This window comes from Petaurus breviceps, unplaced genomic scaffold (genome assembly GCF_028583685.1).
Source record: "Petaurus breviceps papuanus isolate PSGF00001 unplaced genomic scaffold, PetGlider_PUasm1.0 545, whole genome shotgun sequence".
Classification (NCBI taxonomy): domain Eukaryota; kingdom Metazoa; phylum Chordata; class Mammalia; order Diprotodontia; family Petauridae; genus Petaurus; species Petaurus breviceps.
This window is the reverse complement of record NW_027186366.1, coordinates 2,623,467-2,646,928: the sequence shown is the minus strand read 5'-3', so window position 1 is coordinate 2,646,928 and position 23,462 is coordinate 2,623,467. Positions and strand designations below refer to the sequence as shown.

The window sequence follows — 23,462 nt, the reverse complement described above, 5'->3', positions numbered from 1 at the left end:
AATCATGGGGCTCCTCTTGGCTGTCAGTGAGTGCATGTCCTTTCTCTGTCAGGAGCTCTGGAATCATGGCTGCTCATTGTGTAGACAGGGATTCTGAAGTCTTCCAAGGTTGTCTATACAACATCTCTTGCCTCCTACCTCTGATCTACACTCATGGAGCTGTCATCCTAGTTCACACCCCCCTTGCCTTTGCCTTGCATGATTTCGGTAGCCTCCTCACTGGTCTCCCTGACTCAAGTCTCTCCTCACTCCAATCCATTCTCCTTTCATCCTTCATCATGTTGCTCCTCTATTCAGTCACCTCTATGGGCTCCCTATGGCCCCTCAGACTGTTCACACCTTCACCCCTTGCTTTACAGCCTGGTCCTGACCTCCCCTTCTAGTCTTATTATTCATCACTTTCCTTGTTTTTTTTTTTTAAGCTCATCTCAAGCATCACCTTCTTCATAAGGTCTTTCCTAATTCCCCCAGTGGCTAGCACCTTCCTCTCCGACCCATTTGCATTTTCTTTGTAAGTAATTTGTATGTTTCTATATATGTACCTGTCATCTTTGTCTCGGGATAGAACTCAACCTCTCTGAGTGCAGAGACGATTTCATTTGTGTCTTGGTATGCCTGGTGCTGCTTAGCACACAGTAGGCTTTTCAGAAACACTTGTTGATTGATTGCTCATAGTGGGTGTTTATTAAACACTTAGAGGATGAACGAAGCTCATGGAAGGAAAATTCTGATCCTAGGTTTTCTTTGTTTCTTGCTCATGATCATGGAAATGTTTCTGTGGTTCCCTGACGATCATACCAACTCCAAGTAGGGAATGATTTGCTCTTTCAGCCTAGGAGCTTTCTCACAGTGTTGACCAGGGACAACAGGCATCTGTGACAGAAGGCTAAGCTGAGAGCAGTTGTGTGAGGCTATTTAACCTCTCTGGGCCTCAGTCGACCCATCTGTAAAATGAGTGAGATAAGCCAGGTGATCATTAAGTCCTTGTCTAGCTGTTAGAGTCTAGGGTTCTGCTCTGCTTTAGAACATCTCTATGGACAAGTGGCTTTTCCATTCGGGGATTCACTTTCCTCATCTGCAAACCGAGAAGGGTCAATTAGCTCACCCAGAAGCCTCTGCTCATTCTCACTGTGATCCACGTAATTGGGAGAAAAGAGTAAGTGACTTTACACAGCCTTGCCTCACTTCTATCCAATTGACTTTCAAGTCAAGACATCCCCTTCCTGATGTCATTGGTCCTTTTGGGGAAGAACGGACAAACAACCACAACCATCACAACCACAACCACACAACAACCACAACCACAACCACACAACAACCACAGCCACACAACAACAATCACAACCACAACCACAACCACTACAACCACACAACAACCACCACAATCACCACAACCACAACCTCTTAGGGAACAGTCCCTTCACCCCTGTGGCTCAGAGACTCACTGAGAGCAGGCTCCGGTGGCGTCTTCCTCACCTGCCCATCCACTGCTGTCCTGCTCTTCCCTGTGAGGTCAGTGGATCAGAGTCTCCCCCCCAGGCTGACCCAGGCCTCGCTCCAGCCACATTATCTTTCCAGTCCTGCTCCCTCATTGTCCAGAGACCGCCAGACCACCTCTACAGGTTCTCAATGTACTCCCAAGAGGAACTGGGACGTATTATGGAAATTAAACCCCCACATGTACACTAGCAACAAACACAAGGACCCAAGAGAGTCCCTCCCTTCCCCCCAAGCACATGCAAGTAACTCCAGGCCATCAGGTTGGAGAAGATTGAGTTCCTGCTCCATTGTGGAGATTGACTTCTGTTCACTAAATCAATGGTGCAAAGGGCTTCAGAGAGAGGATCTTTTCATCTGACTGGTAACCCAGAAGCCTTCGAGATACAGTTCCTAACTACGATGAATAATTCCGTGACAAATGATGTCAAACTAGCCATGTGTGAAATGGAATCAATAACTTTCCACCATGAACAGCTCTGAGTAGTGATTTAGTCAATTTAACATGAGTTTTCCCACTTAGGTTTTCAGTAAAAACAATCCGGTATGCCTTCATGGAAAAGATAGAAGTCAATAGAAATGGCTAGAGGCTCAGAGATTTCAGAACAGCAGTCAGGACACATGTGACTGCCTGGCATGTCTTCCAAGTTGGGTGGTGTGGCTGGTGCTGATGGAATCCCACAATGCCAAGGGGCTCTCAGATCCCAAGACCCTAGATGTAGAGCTGGAGGGGGGTCCCCCATGTTATAGATGAGGAAACGGGGGGCTCTCCCAGGCAGTAAGTGGCAGAACACAGGTCCTGTGAGCCTCTCCTTAGTCACTCCATATGGGTGAGAACCTCTGACCCTGCACCACATACCTTATTCTACTCCTCTATCTAAATAGGTATCAGATTTATATTTTCTGGCAAAAGAGCAAGATCTCCAAGCAGTCCCAAGGCGGGGTGGGGCGGGAATACCATTAAAACCCAGGCAGACAATTACCAAGTCTGACCAGTCTTCAAGTTTCTAAAGAAAGGAGCAAATAGAGCAGTTACCTGGCCTGAGACTTGGCCCTGTGAGAGGCAGGCTGGCAAAGGAGGCAGGTGGTCATGCTTGGGGTCCGGAGAGAATCCAGCTCCAGTCTGTAGGACTGGGTGACCCACTCTGACCTCAGGGTCCTCATCTCTAAAATGTATGTGATCACACTTATGACTAAGCCACAGGGGCACTGGGAGAACAGTGCTCGGAAGAGTTCATTTTATTATGGATCGATTCCCCCATTCTTTTCAACCTCAGGGTCATTTCCTATTGAAACCGAGCATCCTATGATTAAAAGGCAGCAAACTGTTTCCCATTAGAATGTGTGCTGGAGGCCTGGATTCTTGGAGAGAATGTATGTGTAAAGTGCTTTTCAACCTTAAAGCTGTATGAAGATTTTACTTATAGATGGTGTGCGGTTGGAAGCTCTCTTAGCTTTTAGGCTGTGAGTGTGTGAGTGTGTGTGTGTGTGTCAGAGTGTGTGACTGTGTGATTGTGTGTGTGACTGTGTGATTGTGTGTGACTGTGTATATGTAACTGTGTGATTGTGTGAATGTGTGTGAATATGTGACTCTGTGTGTGACTGTGTGTATTTGAGTGTGAGTGTGTATGAGTGGGTGTGACTGTGTGTATGTAAGTGTGTGACTGTGATTGTGTGTGTGACTGTGTGTATGTGTGAGTATGTGTATGTTTATGTGACTCTGTGTGTATGTATATGAGTGTGTGTGACTATGTGTATGTGTGTGTATGTGACTGTGTGTGACTATGAGTATGTGAGTGTGTGTGGCTGTGTGATTGTGTGTGTGACTGTGTGTATGTGTATGTGACTGTGTGTGTGACTGTGTGTGACTGTGTATGTGGCTGTTTGTTTGAGTGTGTGTGAGTGTGTATGTGAGTGTGTGACTGTGTGTATGTGTATGTGACTGTGTGTGAGTGTGTGTCACTGTGATTGTGTGTGTGACTGTGTGTATGTGACTGTGTGTGTGACTGTGTGATTGTGTGTGACTGTGTATGTGACTGAGTGTGTGTGAGTGTGTATGACTGTGTGTATGTGAGTGTGTGACCGTGTGTATGTGACTGTGTGACTGTGTGTGAGTGTGTGTCACTGTGATTGTGTGTGTGACTGTATGTGAGTGGGTGTGACTGTATGTGTGAGTGTGTGTGACTGTGTGAGTATGTGTATATGTGTGTGTGTGACTGTGTGATTGTGTGTGACTGTGTGTATGTATGTGAGTGTGTGTGTTTGTGCATATGTGTGTGCACGTGCACAGCCCTTAACACAGTGATTGGAGCATAGGAAGCATTTTATAAATGTACGCTGACTGACTGGGCTAGAGGGAGGGCTGGCCTCAGAGTGACAAAGACCTGGGCTCAAGACTTGTCTCCGATAGACACTAACCAGGGTGACCATAGGTGGTCACTTCACTTCTTGGCTCTCCACAGTTGATGAAGCACTGGACTTGGAGCCAGGTGGTGCTGAGTTCAATTTCTGCCTCAGGTCATTTCCCACTCTCAGCTTTGGTTTCCTTGTCTGCAAGGGCTGGATTGAATGACCTTTGAGGCCCCTTCCAGCTTCCACCCTACATCCTATGCCCGGCAAATTGCCTAGTTGTATTGATGGAGGAAGTGCCCACACTGGGATACAATTATGAGTTTGGATCTCCAAATGTAATAACTTCTGTCTGGAAATATTTCTTTGGTATTCAATTTCCTTAGAATTTCTCTCTGACAGAAGGCAATATACATGAACCCTGAAGAGACATTTACTTTTATGTGACCCAAATGCTGTGAAATTATATTAAACTTCTGGGCCAAAGGCAACATTATAAGTGATAAAGCTTCATGGCTAAATAATGAGCATTTATTCTGAAAATGAAAGAATATTCCTAATATAGCTGTCAAGAATGGCGAAAAGATGTCCTTAACCATGTCTCTCTCTTTCTCTCTCTCTCTCTCTGTCCCCCCATCTTTGTCTCTCTCTCAGTGTCTCTGTCTTTGTCTCTCTCCCCCTCTTCATTTATCTATTTTTCTTTCTCTGTCTCTATTTTAAAAATGGGAGTTGCATTTCTGCTTTCAGAATAAGTTGACCCAAATTCCCAAAGGCTATTGAAGACAAAGAGGATGGGCCAGCTGCTGAAGACAGCGACAGATGATTTTAGCTTTAAATGTTCAATGGAAAGCTTACTTCTCCTCCTATGGTCTATCTTCTTCTTCCCTTGCTTTCACCTTTCCTGTTGGAAGAAAGCTGACACTGTCATGTATCCATGCTGTTCTATGTGGGCATATGAGACAAATGTGGTTCTTACATCTGGCCCTGTCCACCTGGCCCAGATAGCGCTCAGAAGGGAAGTCTGATCGACCCACTGGAAAGCTACAGCATGCCCCAACTCTGAAGAAGATCCCAGGTTCAAAAGCTATTAAATTGTGGCATTTGAGGCTTGTTGCCTTTGGGGACAGCTGGGGCTTTAAGAACATTTTGGAGGAACTCAAATGTGTTTTTGCCAAATTCAAAGACATAAACAGGCATTTTTTCACACCTTGGATAAGCTTCAAAAAACATGCTCGTGGTGAGCAGCCTGAAACAGGCCCTCTAAGCAGCTTTTTTTTTTAAAGCAATTGGGGTTAAGTAGCTTGCCCAAGGTTACAAGGCCAATTTTTTTGTGTGGGTGTTAAGTATCTGAGGCCTGAACCGATCTGGGTCCTCCCGACTCCGGGCCGGGGCTCTTACTCACTGTGCCAACTAGCTGCCTCTCTAAGTAGCTTTTTAATGATTGTGTGTGTGTGTGTGTGTGTGTGTGTATGTGTGTGTGTGTGTGTGTGTGTGTGTGTGTGTGTGTACAGAGATACACGGGCACATCGAGACTGTGGGGTGGGAGTGGGAAGAGGGTTCACCTGGAGTGCAGCTGGTGGTGGGAGGAAGCAGGTGCCATCTGGTAACTTTCTATTTTAGCTGGTCTTGCTAACTTGGTGCTAAATGCCTTTGTTTCTATGCTGGGGATACAAGTGCTGTCTGTACCCAGCTAAATTACAGTGCCCAGGGAAAATTCCTGTTGCCTTTCCCTACCCATGAGGATTAGGACTAGACCATGATTTCACTGGTATAGGAAATTCCCAGATGAAGAAACTCTTTGTTCGTGTAGATTGGTCCTTTTCTGTGACTTAATTCTTTGAGAGTTGCTTGGGACACTGAGGTTAAAAAGCTTGCTTGCACAGCAAGTGTGTATAAGGGGTGGAACACAAACCCAGGTGCTGCTCATGCCGAGGCCAGCTCCATGCTGCCTTGACCTGATCTGAGAAGATGAGTGCTGGAAGGAAACATTTAGGCTACCTGCTACAGTCATTTTACTTCTTTCTTTCCCCACTGCACCTTACAGGGGACTACCCTGAGGTCCACAAAGGCAAATGACAAGTCAATGTTGCCCAGCCAGTTGATGGAAGGACAGGGAGAAGATGAGCCTCAATGAGCCTAGAGGTGGGCGTGAAGGTGACCAAAGGTGTGCCATTGTGGTAAAACACAGAACTGGTCTTTCCATTTAGTTCCTGGCAGAGGGTTGACCAGATGGCCCACCCTGACTCTTTGCCCACTCTCCTGCTGTCCTGTACGGGCTTTGTGACTTCTAGCAGGTGTCCAGCTCATAAATGTCAGAGGGAGGGAAACTGATCTTATTCTCACACATGTAGCAGCATTTCTGTCTACTTGGCCTTGGCTCTCCCTTCAACCTGGAATATGCACCTGCCCCTTTGCCTCTGACTTCTGGAATCCTTCATTTCCTTCAAAATTCTGTTCAAGGGCTATCTGCCTATATGCACAACTTCTCCTGATTTGCCCCTCCACCGTGCCCTCTCTGAAAAAGACATACTTTGTGCATATCAACTAACGTAAATAAAATCACAGGGCAGCTTTTTTTTGTGTGTGCCATAGATCCTTTTGGGCAGCTGTTTGATGAAACCTATGGATCTCTTCTCAGGAAAACATTTTAAAATACATAAAGAATAGATTGGATAGCAAAGGAAATGAATTATGCTGAAATACATTATCAATTTTCTTTTTAAGTTCACAAACCTCAGATTAAGAACTCCCAACACAAGGCTTCCTTTATGCTTCAGAAACAAAAATGAACAAATGAGATACCATCATTATGAGAGAGAGAGAGAGAGAGAGAGAGAGAGAGAGAGAGAGACAGAGACAGAGACAGAGAGAGAAGAGAAAGAAGAGGAAGAGAGTTGTGAAAAAGTTCTCCAGGATATAAAGATGTTTCTTCTACTCCAAGAGAGCAGGGGACCTACTAGGGGCCATTCCTCTTTCTATAGGCATCATCTTTCCAGATTGCATCAGCTTTGGTACTCACACCCCTTGCCCCTCTGATTGGAGGCTCTCCCCAAGCCAGGCCAGCCCTCTTCATTGCTCCTCACCAGCTGTACTCCTTGAGCTCCAGGAAGCCCCACATCTTCCTTTCCTGACCCCCATTGGCTTCCCTTGTGCACTGTCTTTTCCCATTCTCTTAAGGGTACGGACTTGTTTTTCTCTCTCCCATATTTGTATTCCTACCACTTAGCATAGTACCGGGCACATAGTAAATACTTAATAACTATTTATTGATCGATTATCTGTTCCACTCAAATATAAGCTCCTTGAGGAAAAGGGCTTTTGTCTTTGTATACTCAACACCTAACGGTGTCTGGTGCCTCCAGGCATTGATCAGCCTCGTTGATGGGTGGATGATGCAGGCCAGAGGGGGATCATGGATGCACTGGATTAGAGCCAAGACCCAAAAACAAATCGATAGGTTAGAAAACTGGGCTAGATCTAATCAGATAACTTTAATAGGGATCGACCAACCCCTGGCTCAGAACATTGACTTCACCAGTATAAGATGGGGAGGGCTTGTTGTGGTGGGCACGAAATTATCTACCAAAGTCCCCCTTGCTTGCTCTGATGGGGACTTTTCCCACCACCAGCTCAGGCATGTTAGGAGAGTTTCTCTTTAAAAGCGATTGAGGCTGTCTTTGAGATTTGTTTGGCTCAGGAGTGGATTGTGTTGTATTATGCTCTCAGGTGACTAGGAATCCACGTCAATGCCAGCACCTGAGCTCCCGGAGCCAATCCAAATCCCAGGGCAGGTTTAATCCCACGTAAGGAGAGACTAGGTCAGCGCGCATCGGGTGGGATCTTCATGGGTGGTTTGGGCTCTAGGACATAATGTTAACCCTACCATAGCACAGATAAGACAATAGGCCAAGCAGCAAAGACATGAGACAGGTCCTATATGCAAAAAAATTAGTTGTAGGAGCTCTTTTTGTGGTGGCAAAAAAAAACCTAGAAATAAAGGCATGCCGTCAATTAAGGGATAACCGATTAAGTTGTGGTGTGTGAATGGGACAGAGTTCGCTACTGTATGGAGAGAAAGGATTTCCCAGGTAAGTCCACTTTCCATCAGTAGCTCTGCCTGGCATGGACTCCACAGAACATGTGCCCAGCTGGTGGCCCCCTCCTACTCCTGGGTTTTGGGGACACTATTCTCTTCTGGTTGTCCTCCCTCTCCAACTGCTTCTTCTCTGTCTCATTTGCTGGCTCCTCCTCCAGACCGTGCCCTTAAACCATGGGTGCCCCACAGGGCTCTTTCCTGGGTCCTCTCCTCTTCTCCCTCTGTCCTGCTTCCCTGGTGATCTCATCAGCTTACACGGATTTAATGACCATCTCTGTGGAGTCTCCCTTTCCTGCCCCAGTCTCTGCTCATCTCAAGTCTCACATCTCAAACTGTCTTTCAGACACCTCGGACTGGATATCCAGTAGACGTCTTAAACCCAACATGTCCAAAACAGAACTCATAGTCCTTTACCCACTCCGCCCCCACCTTCCCTATTACTGTAGAGGACAGCATCGCATCATCCCAGTACTCCCTGGACTTCCCACGATCTCTCACCCTCCAGATCCATCCCTCCAGTTCTACTTTGCAGCATCTCTCAAATACACACCCTTCTCTCCTCTGACGTTGCCGTGCCCAGGGTCAGGCCCACATCTTCACACACCTGGACTACTGCAATGGCCTCTGCGGGACCTCACGTTTCTTCCCCACCCAGGTCCATCCTCCATTCAGGCACCAAAGTGGTTTTCCTCAAGCGCAGGTCTGACCTGCGTCATTCTCAGTAAACTCCAGGGGCTCCCTGTCTTCTCCAGGAGCAAACAAAAGATGCTCTATTTGACATTCAAAGCCCCTCATAACCCAGTCCCTGCCTCCCTTCACACTCTCCTTAAACTTCCCTCCCAAATGTACTTTCATCCAGGGACACACTGGGCTCCTGGTTATTCCATGAACAAGACCCTCCCTCCCCTGGCTCCGGGCATCTCCTCTGGCCGTTCCCCAGGCCTGGAAGGCTCTTGCTCCTCTCCAACTGCTGAACTCCCTCTCTTCCTTTAAGTCTCAGCTAAAACCCCACCTTCTCCAGGAAACCTCTCCCAGCCCCTCTTTATTCTGGTGCTTTCCCTCTGTTGATGGTCTCCTATTTATCCTGCATAGAGCTCACTCTGTATGTGGTTGCTATCACGTTGTCTCCCCCGTTAAATTGTAAGCTACTTGAGGGCAGGGATTGTCTTTTGCTTCTTTTTGTGGGCTTAGCACAGTGCCTGGCACATAGTAGGTAATTTGAACTGAATTTCGAAGAGACATGGAAAGACTTTCATAAGCCAATGAAGAATGAAGTGAGCAATCGGAAGAACAGCTTATATAATAACTTCAGTATTACAAAAACAAATAATTTTGACGATTTTATAACCTGAAAAAAGATGAAAAGGAGCGAAACCAGGAGAAGAAGCTATACAACAGCAACGATTCTGCACAAAGAAAAGGCGTGGAAGCTCCAAGAACTAAGATCGACACAATGAGCCCGGGTGAAGACGCACCGTCCAGTGCCCAGGGCTTGTTTGGCTCAGCCCTGCCAATTTGTTACAAGGGATTTGTTCTTGGTTTTCCCTCTGTCTGTGTTCCTCTCTCCCTCTCTCTTTCTCCAGGGGCATGGGAGGTGGGAGGGAAAGAAAACAAATTTCTGTTAAAAAAACAATTGAAATAGAGAGGTGGGGGTGTGGCTGGCGGGGAGCGTTGCTTTCACTTTCAGATGAGGTCATTACATTGTTAGTTTCACCTAACTGTTTTACTCTGTTTCAAGAGAACTTTCCAGGAGTTGGGGTGATCTGTACATATCATGTAAAAACAAAACACACCAATAGAACTTTTAAAAACACTCCCAAATAGAAAGAAGGGCAGTGCCTGAAGATTTGGGGGTTTAAAGAACCTCACTGCCCTTGCCTCAGTTTCTCCTTCTGTAGAATGTATAGGCTGGGCTAGATGAACCTCTTTAGAAGTCCCTTCCAGCTTAAGATACACGATCCCATGACCACTTACCTGGCATGTTGCGGTAAGAATTCTCTTCATGTACAGATCAGACTCTAGGGCCACTGAGTTCCCTTGAATCCTGCGATTCTGTGAGTATCATGGATCTACTTCAGTAAGACAATGTCTCTGGGGTCCCAAAACTATGAGTCTGTCCTTCCTCCAGTAATGAAGAGCACAGCTATCTGCGACTTCTCGGTCTTGCTCAGCTCTTGTCCATATCTTCTGATAAAGCCTTCCCTGGTAGGGGGAGCTCCCCAGGGCTTTGGGAGCCTTCCTTTGGGGCTCCTGACATTGCATGGACAGTGGTTGGACACATGGGCTTTCCTCACTCCTGTCACCCAACTGGCCCACTTCCTGATCTGGTCCCACATTTCTCCCATGATCGCTTTTCTAACACCACTTCTCCTGTGCCATTTTGGGTGGGTGTTGTGGTGCAGCCCGCTCACACCCACCCCATGGATGACCTTCAACTTCACTTTGCCCACTGGATCCTGTAATAGTCCGTGGATTTTCTCTGACTCTATCCTTGTCCTACCTTTTGAAACAGAGAAGTAATAAATGTCTATCTAACCAGTCATGACTTTTAGGTGCCGGTAAGTAGCCACTTGAAATAACCAAGCCTTGGTTGGGACTGGAAAAAGGACTAAGAAAAATGTTTGTTTGGCTTATAGCCCATGCCAAGAAACCCTGATAAAGATGTGGAATGCTTCCGACTCAGGCAGTATCAGAAGCAAGAGATCATTCACCCATTGTCTGACTTTACCCAAAGCCAAAGTCAGTAAGTCAGTAACACTGATTAAGGAACTACTGTGTCCCAAGCATTGTGCTTAGCCCTGGGGATACAGAGAAATGTAAAAGCCAGACTTGCCCTCAAGAAGCTCCCCATCTAACGGGGGAGATAACATGCAAATACCTCGGCACAAACAGCTATAGACTGGATCAGTTGAGGCTGAGCTTAGGGAAGGTGCCGCCAGGAAGAGATCTTTGTGTAGAGTGAAAAGGGTCCACATAATCATATCTAACATTTTGCAAAGTCTTCTATAAATAGGATCCACTTGGATCCTCACAACAAGCCGGCGAGGGAGTTAGGGTTAGATACTTTATAGACTTTACAACTGCAGCTGAGGGACTTGGCCACGGCCATCCGGCTAAGCAAGTGTCTAAGGCAGGATTTGAACTCAGGGCTCCAAGCCTTCACTCAACACTATTGTACTCAGCTACTTCAGAACCATAACTAGGGTGGGTTGAGGGAGCTTTGCTCCAGGGACTGAATTTAGAGGGTGAAATAGCTCTTGGAGTCCTTTTGGCATCCTGGAACCTTTAGGGTTTAGCACCTTGTTAGTAAGAAAAACAGGTGAAAATAGGAAGTTACCTGATGGCAGACAGGGAGCGAACCTTCTCCCCGCTGCTTAGCCCCCCTCCCTTGCTCTCTGCTGACCCACTCTGCCCTATTCCGCCCCTCTCACAGTCTCTTCCAGCCTCCACAATTTTCTCTGGCATCCTGGGGTTTCCATCACACCCTTCTTCCTACCCCCCCCCACTACCACCACGTGGTAGAGTCCCTCTCCCCCAACAAAGGGGCTGCTTCGTGCTAATCACTCTGTGCCCTTATCTCGGCTCCCAAATTCCTAGTTAGTGGCTGCCCTCAGAGGTCTCACTTGCTTTACCCAAACACAAAATGCACAGATCTTCTTTGCTTCTCTCCTTCACTACTCCTCTTAGGCCCAATAAATAATTGTTAGTTGATGGGTCATGACAAGAGATTGAGACCTGGGAGAATTGTTTGCTGAGAAAATTCAATTTTATTTCCCATATCTTAAACCTGTGCATCTTTCTCAATTATAGCCTAACCTGCTATTAAGGGTGTGTGAATAATTTCTAGCTATAGCTATAAACAAATCACAAATCATTACAAGGTGATGGATGTCCGGAAAGAGCTACAGAAAATGTTGTTATTAACCTGCCTGAAGAAGAGTGGCCATTAGACCAGGGATTCTTAAGTGCCTGGCTAGGTTTCGGGGCCTGTGAACTTGGATGGGAAAAATTACATCCTTATTTCAGCAGAATTGGTGTCCTTGGTAATCCTTTGTGCTTTGTTTCATGCCCTTAAAAGCATTATTCTGAGAGGGGTTCACTGGCCTCACTGACTGCCCAAGGGTCAAGGCAGGCAGGGTGCTGGAGCCAGCTCTTTGTTACCCTCTCAGGAGAGACAACTGTGAATTTTTCAGTGTGAACATTTGTACCTCATAATTCAGCAAACTCGACAAGTTATTGTTTTGTGGATGGTCAAGACTTGAGAACATGATGGAGCATGTTCACAAGGCAGCTTACGCTTCAGAGTGGGTCTTGTGTCCATTTCCTGCCTCCCCCTCCCCATGGCAATATTTCCCAGAGTCTGGTTCACGCGGAAGACTAGGGGCTCGCTGCATCTTTCTTAGGGCTAGAGTCCCAACAGTGAGACAAAGGGTGGCTGTGGAAAGCTGCTCTTACCTGGTCCTCCAAGTCAGACCCTGCATTGATCCCATCTCCAGTGTCCATACAGAGGTCAAAGTCACTTGGCCCTAGTTAGAAAAGGAAGAGAGAGGTTAGTGTGGCTTTGGGGACCATCTATGACTGTGTCTGCCTCTGTGTAGGTTCTGAAGGTGACATTTTAGGTCACTGTGATTTCTGTCCATGTTTCTAGTAAGTCTGGTTAATTGAGGAAAAGCTGTAGAAACTGCCTATGATCAATGAGTGTGCAGAGAGAGCTCCATGAGGGGGATCCAGCTCCCCCATCCCATCCCCCCAACAGGCCCAGCTTGGTCTGGCACAAGTGGAGAAACCATTTTTATGTTTTTGTTTGATGGTGGCTGGTCAAGCTCTCCCTTCTCTGGGAAGGATGGGAATGCCTCCAGCAGCAGCCAGATGGGATGGGGTAGAGACCCCAGGGGAGTCATATGCCAGCCCAGCTAGCTTAGGAGCCCATGTAGAAAACAGGACCAGAAGCTGAGTGAATAAATGAAAAAGCCAATATTGACCATTTCCTATGTGCCAAGCACTGTGTTAAGCACCAGGAATACAGATACAAAAGCAAGACAGTCCCTGCCCTTCATGAGCTCGCCATCAATCAGGGAGGGCTTAGCTGCAGGGCAGATGATGAGACCCAGAGCTGCCTGTGGGTGCAGCATCTGATGAGATGAGGCCAGTTTTGTGGTCTTAGGGTCTAGACTTGACAAGGTGGATGGCCCTTGCCTAGCACTGGAGTCCCTCAACAATAGGGCGCCACACTACCTTTCTAGGGCTCCCTCTTAAACTCTAGCCAAACCAGACCTCTCTGCCCACTGAACATGCACATTGGCGCACGAGTGACTAAAGGATGAAGCATTTAGTAAGCACCTTCTGTGTGCCAGATGCCAGCTAAATGCTGGGGATACAGAGACAAAAAGACAGTCCCTTCCCCAAGGAGCTCCTGTTCCAATGGTGAAGCCTTGTGCTCAGCTCCCAGCCTCTGGGGGGATTACAAAGTGAGAAAAGTTCAGTGGGAGAGAGATGAAGACAGTGACTGGAGTTCGGTCAGTCAGTCAAGAGGCATTTTTAAAGCAGCACCAGGGATACACATGTGAGAGAGAAAGATGAGCCCTGCCCTCATAGAGCTTACAGTCTGATAGGGGAAGACAGTGCAGGGAATTTGGGAATGGCTGAGTAGTCACTTCCCACTCTTGGGTGTATCCTCTTTCTCTTTCTCTCTTGAAATCCTACCCATCCTTCAAAGTCCCACTGAAATATCATGCCCTGTCTTGGACCTTCCCTCATCTCCCCCAGATGGTCAGAATGACCTTCGGTTATGGAGGGAGGGCAGTACAATGGAAAGAGCAGATTTGGAGTCAGGACCTGGGTTCAAATGCTGGTTCGGCTGCTTACATAAGCTGTGTGGCCTTGGGCAAGTCACTTCACTGCCTTTACCTGTAAAATGAGGGGGTTGGACTAGAGCTCCAGGGTCTCTTCAGGTGCCAAGCCTGTGATCCTTTGCCCATGACATTGTACATACCTCTCCAATGGGCTTCCTGTGTGATAGCATCTCTCACAGCCGTCTCTGCCTGTCTCTTATTTGATTGTCAGCTCCATGAGGGCAGGGGGCTCATCATATCTACCTTTGTATCATTCCAGATGCCTGGTAGATCTAGTGAGATTCTATCTACAAAGGGCCTCGCCCAGTCCTGAACATTCAAAAATGCTTGTCTCTTTCTTTTTCCTAGTACAGTGCTCTGCACACAGTTGGTGTTTAATAAATGTCACAAATTAGACCTTGTAGCTCTGGACTCTGCCACCACCCTGTCTAGACATTAACTTCTTATTGAGGCCAAGTTTCTTGGTTTTGGTGTCATGGAGAGTTCATGTTTAGCCCAAATTTCTCATTCTGGCCCCTTGGGAATGAGCTGCTCAGGGTGTATGGCACCTTGATCTCCAAGCATGGGGCTGAACCTGGACTGAAGGAATGTATTGATATAGATGCGACCATAACCAGAGTGGAATGACCAGGTCTCTGTCCTAGGGCAACGTGGCCTCAGCAATCCCAGGTAGAAACAATTTAACTCAAGTACTATTGAGCAAGAATGAGTAAGCCAGTCTGCCCACCTGTCTGCCCCTCCCTACCTCAGCCATGCCTGGTGCCCCGCCCCCCAGCACTGAGGAGCCTCCTGCTTCACCAGGGTCTCTGTCTCCTCCGTGTTCCCCACCCCTAGGCCCCAGGACCTTGGGTCCTGAGATCTGAAGCATCTCCCCTCATCCACTGACTTACTTTTGTCCCAGAATAAGACTTCTTAGTCATTTACCCAGGGTTTCAGACTACATTAACCTGTTTGTGTCAATCCTCAAGGACCAAAATTAAACTACTAATTTTCATGATGAGACCTCTGTGTATGGCTGATTAATCATCATTAATGAGTCTAGCCTGCAGAGAGCAATACGTCACCTAACTAGCCCAGAAAAGAGGATTCCAAATGAATACTGCCCAGGCCAGGTCAGGGGCCTTGCTAAGAACTGGGTCAGGGCAGATCTGAGGCTTGGCATCACTGCAAAATGAGCAGAATTGACAAAGATTCTATGGGAAGAAGGTGAAATTCCTGGCCCTCCTCCGTGGGACCTTCTCTGGGAGGCTACCTTGAGACTTCCTGCAAAGAGCCCAAGAAATCCTTTGTCCTTCCTACATTTCCTGCTGGTTACATTTAAAGTACTGACTACTTCTCCAGGCACCATGCTAGGCACTGGGGGGAAAACAAGATGGGTGTGAGGCTCCTGTTCCCTTGATGATGATGTCCTCAAGGAAGGACACCCTGTGGCAGAGATGAGGATGGGGCTAGACTTGGGAGCTCCACCCAGACTGAGGCAGCTTGGCCTCTTCTCTGCAATTTGCAATTGTGGGGAACTGCCTCCGGTAACAACATGTGCCAGTGGGTGTCACAGGGAGGACGGGGTTCGGGGTCTTCCTGATTCAGAGGCAGGCTCTCCCTCTAGGTCATCTCCATCCCCATCTCCATGTTGTCAAGACTACAAGGCAGGGATTGACTTCTGTTGACTGTCCAGACTTAAAAAAGTGATGGAGAACAGGGGAATAAGGCAAATTAAGCTTAAAAGTGTGTTGTGGGTTTTTTTTTGGGTGGGGTGAGGTGGGAAAGAAAGCTAGTTGTTAAACATTTACCAGCACACTCCTGCTAAGAGACCAGCTCTGTCTCTATTAGACCATGGTGTGTATGGGGGGCGGGGAGTGGCAGGGAGGAAGAAGGGTCAGGAAAAGTTTCACTGAAGATGTAGTACCTGGTCTCAGCCCTGACAGAAGTTAAGGATTCTGAGAGTCAGAGATGAGGAGGGAGCGCCTGGCAGTGAACTGTATAAATGTATGGCGATGGGAGATGTCATGTTGAGTAGAAGCAATGGCTAGTCATCTTGTCTGTCTGCAATGCAGAGAATGCAGAGTACAAGACAGAGAAGAAAATGAAAGCCCGGACACAGATTTGTGCTTGATTCTAGATGTAACAGGGAACCAGTAAGGGTCTTTGGGCAGTTGAGAGTCAATAAATAACTATTCAGCACCTGCTGTGTGCCAGGCACTGTTGCGCTTCTGTTTTACCATGATTACCTTGTTTGATATAGTGCCCTGAGAGGTATATGTCATGATCGTCCCCATTTTACAGATAAGGAAACTGAGACGCACAGACGTGAACTGGCTTGCCTAGGCTTGCACAGCCAGAAGTAGTAATAATGCGGGCTCCTTCTCCTAGGAGAGCAGGGTGAATTGAGAGCTGGTGGCCTTGGAGTTCACCCCCTCAGTTTAAAGACGAGGAAACAGCCCAGGCTAACAATAATGGCTAACATGCATAAAGTGCTTACTCTGCTCCAGGCACTTTAAAAATATTATAGCATTTGCTTCTCACAACAATCCTGGGAAGCAGGTGCTTTGAGTATCCCTACTTTACAGATGAGGGAATGGAGTCCAGCAGAAGTGTAGTGACTTGCCCAGGGTCACACAGTTAGGAAAGGCCTCAGGCCAGATCTGAATGCAGGTCTTCCTGCCTCTGGGTGCCACCACCTAAGAAAGGCACACTCCTTGTCAGACTGTGCCTGTGGGACTTTGTTTTGGTAGTGGATAGATGGAAGATGGCTAAGCTGGGAGACCATTTAGGCGGGTATAGATATGTGTGTGGGAGATCCAGTGAGACGGAACTCAATCCAATAATCCAAGAGCTCTGGGATCTCCTCAGTGTGGACAGTCCCTCCTCAGATGCTGAATGCCACTCATTCTGTGTAGCTCTTGTCCACATCTTCTCAGAAGCTTAGCGAAAGATGTGCACTAGGTGTGTGGGAGGCCTTCCTCAAGTGCTCCAGATATCTGGATGAATGAAGGGTGTCCGGTTCTCTGGTGGTTATTCCCTCCCAGATCTCCGTTCTCTTTCCCCATTATGCTTCTCCTTTCTCTGTGGGTGTCCTTTCCCTTCCTAATCCCATCTCCTTAGACCAGGGGATATTTTGTAGTAACAAAACTTCTTCCTGCATTTTCACTGGGTCCAGGCAATGAGATTTATGTGAAAATTGCTAGAGATGTTCACAGATGAACCACCCCAGATATGGCCCAATCCTATTTAAACTAGGGTGCAGCCTAAAGTTTCTCCATGTGTCTGCCTGTCCTGAAATCTTGTACAAAGGCCGATTGGGGGCTGGGACAGAAAAGGCCTGAGTCAAAGATGCCTTTAGCACGTCAGATGGACTATTTATTGTGACTGATGATCAGTAATCAACTGATCCTTAATCATGAACAGATCAAGCAGTAATTTGAGCTGGTCTTTATAGAACAGCTTGAGCTTTGCAAAGTGTTTTATAAACATTGGCTCGTTTAGTCTTCACAAGGACCGTGGTTGCTAAGGGCTTTTATTCTGCTTGCACAGAAGGAGAAACCGAGGCAGGTGAAGTCGGGGTCACATAGCCTGGAAAATCTGAGGCTGTATTTGAGTTCAGGTCTCCTTGACTCCAGGCCCGGCGCTTTAAACACCTGCAGCTTTCTTCCAGGGGAGATAGGACTCCAGCCCTATCAGGATCGTTTAGAGGAACGGGGGTTTTTATCTCAAGGTGATGAAGATAATTGCCTTGGGGTTGTCACACGACTGAGGGTTTGGGCTTGGTCTGCCTGATCCCAGAGGGCAGGGCGCCCGATTTTGATACAGGGAGCACAACGGTCCACAGCTGGAGCTGTCCAGGTGGAGCGGGCTGGGCGCCCCTCCAGGGAGGTCTGCAGGCCGAGGGCAGAGCATCACTTGTTGGGTAAAACGAGGCAGGGAAGGAGATGGCGCTCTTGGGTCCCGGCCATCTCGAATCCGTGAGCCTTGACCTGCGGGTTCCTTCTCCTAGGAGAGGAGGGTGGATTGAGAGCTGGTGGCCTTGGAGTTCACGCCCTCAGTTTAGAGATGAGGAAACAGCCCAGCTTAACATGAGTGGGTGTTGAACCCTGGGCCGGCGATCTTCCCATGCGCCACACTGCTTTCATTTGGTTCACTAATTCCAGCTCCTCAGCTCCGTGCTTGCTGTGGAGACGGTTCTGTGTCAAGTTCAGGAATAGGACATGGCTTCTCCTCCAGCAGGCGACTCCATCCGCCCTCCCTCCCGAGAGCTTATCAGGTGACAGCATTATTAAAAGAAGCAGCCATTTCCTCTGTCATTAGCGTTACAATATGGACTGCTGGCTGTGTTCTGAGGCCAATTAGTGAGCTCGTCACGCTCGAGGCTCCCCAGCTGTTTGACGCGGCTCCTGGCCAGGGGCCGCCGGTCTCAGCTGATGTTCCGCAGCCCACCAGCCAAAGCAGAGGCCCGCGGATCTTCAGCCTCGTGGCATCTCCCCTTCGGCCTCTAGGAGCTCACGGACGGGCTCCTCCCGCTCCCCCCCCCCCCCCCCCCCCCCCCCCCCCCCGCCCCCCCCCCCCCCCCCCCCCCCCCCCCCCCCCCATCCAGCAGTTTCCTTTGAAGTGTGGAATGCTCCAGTTAGATAGGAAGCTCTGTGAGGCCAGGGCCCAGCTTACCTGTTACTCGATTTTGTATCCCGGGCACTCCGCGCCTGTCTGGGACACGCTAAGCGCTTAATTACCAACCGCCTGCTGACTTAAATGCTTCTGGGGAATAACTGGATCCTACATGTTTTGGATTCAGAAGCCATAGGTTAGAAGACAGCAAGGGGGTGGGGGCTGTGGCCGAGGGGAGCTTGGGCACTGGGCGGAAGTGTGTGGAGAGAAGAAAGTGCGAGGATTCCATAACCTCTTCCTAGGGATGCGCGTGCTAAATCCTTACATTCTGTCTCAGGAGACAACCTGCAGACAACTCCCACCACCCAGGACACACTGGAGGCAATCCCGGGGGCTGCAGGAGAGAGCGTCACAGCCTCTTGGCAAGGTAGCTGGGGAGAGGGGAAGGGGGCCCATCCGGGAATCCTCTGCCAGCCTTCCCCAGCGCCATGATGACGGCGGCACTGTGAGAGGGAGATCAGTAGGTTTGGAAATGGCTTTTCATCGTTATTTCATTGGACCCCTAGGAAGCAGGTGCAGCTGCTGTTCTCATTCCAAATGAGGAAACTGAGCCTGACAGGAGTCACACAGATCATATCTGCGATAGAATTTGAATTTGTCTTCCTGTCTCATTCATACCTTGAAACCTCTTCAAACACACATTGGCACAGTGGATAGAGTGATGGAAGCAGGAGGATTTGGGCTCAAATCTAGTCTGACGCTTATAAGCTATGTGACTGTGGACGATCTGCCTCAGTTTCCCCACATGTAAAGTGAGGGGTTGTATTAAAAGACCTCTGAGGGCCTGTCCACCTCTAGATCTAGTCTCTTCTTTGAGAGAGAGGCAGTTTTTCTTAATGCCAGTGTCAACACTTTGTATTTACCTGATTCCTTAATCCTATCTCCTGAGTTTGTCTCCTTATTCTCTTTCCCTCTCTTGCTTTTCCTCCCTCCATTTTTCTGTCCCTCTTTTGCTTATCTAGTAGACTCTTCCCAGCAGCCTACAAACATGCTTGTTTACCCAGTTTTTATAGAATTGACCTTGCTACACCTTCAAATGATCATCTTGTCTTTCTCCTCCCTTTCACCGACAAATTGCCTGCCGGCTCTCTCCTTCCTGGATGCCCGTTAGGCATGTTGAATCTAAGATGCCCAGAATAGAACCTTTGACTCCAAAGACCAGCGCAGGTTGGGAAGGTGTGGAAAGCTTGTCTTTACACCGGTGGTGGAATGCTTGCTCACCTATTACAGGAGAGAGATATAGAGGTGACAGGTGCTGCTCTCTGGGTAGTGGTTAGAGGTACCTCTAGTTCTACATAGATATAGAGGTTGTAGGTACTTCTAAGGAAGATGTGAAAATAACTTATTTGGCCTTAGTAAATACAATACACAATAAGGGAAATAACATAAAGCATGCCAACCTAGCCTAATGATACATTTTCCTTCCTGTAGGAATCTAACAAAAGATGAAAACAAGTCATTTTTAGCATCCTAGAACTACAGGTCATCTAGTCCAACCTCCTCATTCTGTATATAGGGAAACCAAGGCCCAGAGAAGTGAGCTGGCTTGTCCAAGGTCATGGAGGTAGGAGGTGGCAGAAGTTGGTTGGCTGATTGTTGTCCTTCATTTTTGAATGACATCACCATGCTAATGTCAAGTTTCAGTGTGTCTGATTGTGACTGATCAGACCAACCTGAGCTCAGAATGCTCAGGCACAATTAGTCCATGTGAACATTTGGGGTGGATTCTCTGAATCTGCACATCTCACATTTCTTTTGCGCTCACAGAGCACAGCACCTTTTTGGATGAGGGCACGTCTGGGCCAGTGTCTCCCATGTCATGCAGTGAATTCCAAAGTCCTTCAGAGAGACCTTGATTGTCCTTGTATTGCTTCTTCTGACCACTACGTGAGCACTTGCCCTGTGTGAGTTCTCCATAAAATAATCTTTTAGGTAAGCATACATTTGGCATCTGAACAAAATGGCCAGTCCATTGGAGTTGCGCTCTCTGCAGTAGAATTTGAATGCTTGGCAGTTTAGTTCAAGAAAGGACCTCAGTGTCTGCTATCTTATCCAGACAGGCAATCTGCAGAATCTTCCTAAGACCATTTAAATGGAAGCAATTCAGTTGCCTGGCCTGATGCTAGTAGACTGTCTGGGTTTCACAGGCACACAACAATGAGGTCAGCACAATGGCTCTGTAAACCTTCAGTCTGATAGTTAATCTAATACCGCTTCTCTTCCACACTTCCCTTTGGAGGCTCCCAAACACTGAGGCTCTGGTAATGCAAACCTCATTCTGGCAAACCTCCTTCTCAATGTGTGCATCCCTGGAAGGTAGGCTGCCCAAGCAAGTCAGCTCATCCACGGTATGCAGAACTTCTCCCTTTCCTCTAACTGATGTTTCTGCATATGAATGGCGGGGTTCTGGCTGACGGAGAACTTGTGTTTTCTTGGTGTTGTTGAGCCAAAATTAGCACAAGCAGCAGAGAATGGATTCATACGTTGTTGCATCTCGGATTCAGAGGCTGCATTGAGTGCACAATCATCTGCAAAAAAAATCATGCACCAGCACTCCCTCCACTTTAGTCTTGGCTTGCAGCCTTTTCAAGTTGAAGAATGTACCATCAGCTGACCTTGATGCCATGTTTATCCTCATTGAAGGTGTTTGACAACATGACTGAAAATATCATGCTAAAAAGCATGGGAGTGAGCACACAGCCTTGTTGACTCCATTGGTGACTGGGAAAGCATTGTCCATTATCCAGAACCCCGGGGCAAGCATTTAATACTGATGAACTTCTCTGGGCAACCACATTTTGACATAATTTTTCATAAGCTCTCACAATGAACAGTATCAAAGGCCTTGGTCAAACCTGTAAACATTGTGGATTCAAACAATACCCTCCCTTTTGGCATATGGTGCTCACGTAGAATGACTCATATCTATTGGGCATTTACTCACAGGAGGCTGGTGAAATACCAAGCCATTGCCTTTCATGCCACAGCTACCCTCTCTGGTAATTAACAACTGCTCACTTCTGCTTGTTTTCATCAAGTACAATAGGAGAGCAATTAAGTAATTCAATCATCCAGTTCCTGAGTTTTGCCTGTTAGCACTGCAGGTTATGACAGGGTGATTAGAGGAGCAGCGGTCAGAAGCAGCCAGGTGAGAAGACATTTGCTAAAGAATTAATAACTGCAAAGAAGAACACATTAATTTTCCTTTCAGAAGTGCTTTTGATACAAAATTTTATTTTATCATTGAAGCTGTGGAATTTGTTTTGGACAAGTTGTTGTTTGGTGGTGTTTTTTTTTAATACATCATAGACAGCAGCAGCCGAAGAATATCGCTATAACCAAGGATAATGAGTGAATATCTATCTGCCTTTTTCCTCAACGTGTGTGGTTTGGTTGGTTGCAAATAGGTTTTGAGTTCAAAGTCTGACGTGCAGGTAAGAGAACGACAATTCTTGCATTGTTGGGCAATGGGAAATACTTCATAATATCTGCAGTGACCTGACTGCCTACAATGTGACATCTACTTGTCGAGAAGCATTGGAAGGGAGAGAAATAAGCAGCCCCTGACACCTTTTCCCCTCCCCTCTTTGATTAATGACTCCATTTCTTTCTAGATTTAGGAGTGGCCTTTCAAGTAAAGTAGCTAGACACCCACTAAAATGTACATATCCTGTTCTCCAACCATGCTGGGGACAACTAATGCATTTTTAAGTGGAGAAAAGACCAAGAACTTGTTTTCAGTATTATTTGCTAGAATTTACTCTGGGAAGTGAGTGTGTCACTGGATCTGGCTCTTGAGGCTATGGGTGAAAGGCCCACAGAGAGTGGGAAGGTGAAAACAGTCAGAATCAAGGGAATCCTAAGGGTTGGAATCAGCCATTGTCAATGGCCTGGCTGACCAGCAGGATAAATCTGCCACATCAAAGGGAGAAGAGAATGGCTGCCTCCGTGTCTCTGTCCAGGAGACACCCCTGTCTGGGACACCCTCCCTCTTCACTTGGATCTTGTAGAATCCCTAGCTTCCCTCAAGGAACAGCTTGATCCCCTAGTGATTAGTGCTGTCTCCCCATTGAAATTACTCTGGAGAGTCATTGGAATATCACCTCTTTGAGGGCATTTTGGTTTTTGTATCTTTGTATCATCTGTGCCCAGAACTGAATTTTGCACATAGTTTTAATAAATGTTTGCTGAGGTGAATTGAATAGAGTCAATCCTAGACCCAAGACAAGGAGGTGAGCTTATCTGGGATCCAGGTATAGGAGAGTGTATGCATGCCTCTTGCGTCATCTCCCTGTATTGGAGGAGTCCAGATGTGGGAGCCCCCACCCCAGCAGCTGCCTTGGGATCACTTTGTTGAGACAGAAGATGAATTTGTCTTCATCACATCTAGAACATCAAAGGGACCAGGTTTTTTGAGCAGTCAATGAGGGATTCCTCTAAGAATCCTGAGGGTGGAGCCCCTGGATGTTTATGATCCACAAGGTCACTGACAGTTCCTACAGCTGGCCCAGGTTTGAAGAGGGCTGTAGTCCCTTCCTCTGATTGGTGAGTTCTCTCTGGAATCTCCATTCTGAAGAAATGCCTCAGTGTGGCATGCCCATTCCTCACTGCTCTCCACGTTCTGCCCCCGACTGTCTGGCCTTCTCTGCAGCGTCCCCAGGGGCTTCCTCTCCTCCTGCCCTTGCCTTTTCAGCTCTCTTGTACATGTCTTCCCCCATCAGAATGGGAGCTCCTGGGAGGCAGGGGCTGTCTTTCTTTTTGTATTCTTTCCTCTTCTGTCTCTCTCTGTCTCTCTGTCTGTCTCTGTCTGTCTCTGTCTCTGTCTGTCTCTCTGTCTCTGTCTCTCTGTCTCTCTCTCTCTGTCTCTCTCTCTGTCTCCCTGTCTCTCTGTCTCTGTCTGTCTCTGTCTGTCTCTGTCTCTCTCTCTGTCTCTCTGTCTGTCTCTGTCTCTGTCTGTCTCTGTCTCTCTGTCTCTCTCTGTCTCTCTCTCTCTGTCTCTCTGTCTCTGTCTC

General features: G+C 47.5%; 1 protein-coding gene across 1 annotated transcript in view; it reads right to left on the bottom strand.

The window, feature by feature from the left end:
- AK5 (adenylate kinase 5) overlaps nt 1–23,462 on the bottom strand; it is a 234,631-nt gene that overhangs the window by 54,196 nt on the left and 156,973 nt on the right. The window contains exon 7 of the mRNA XM_069102249.1: nt 12,398–12,468. Within this exon, the coding sequence (XP_068958350.1) occupies nt 12,398–12,468 (71 nt within the window). The remainder of the gene's footprint in view (nt 1–12,397; nt 12,469–23,462) is intronic.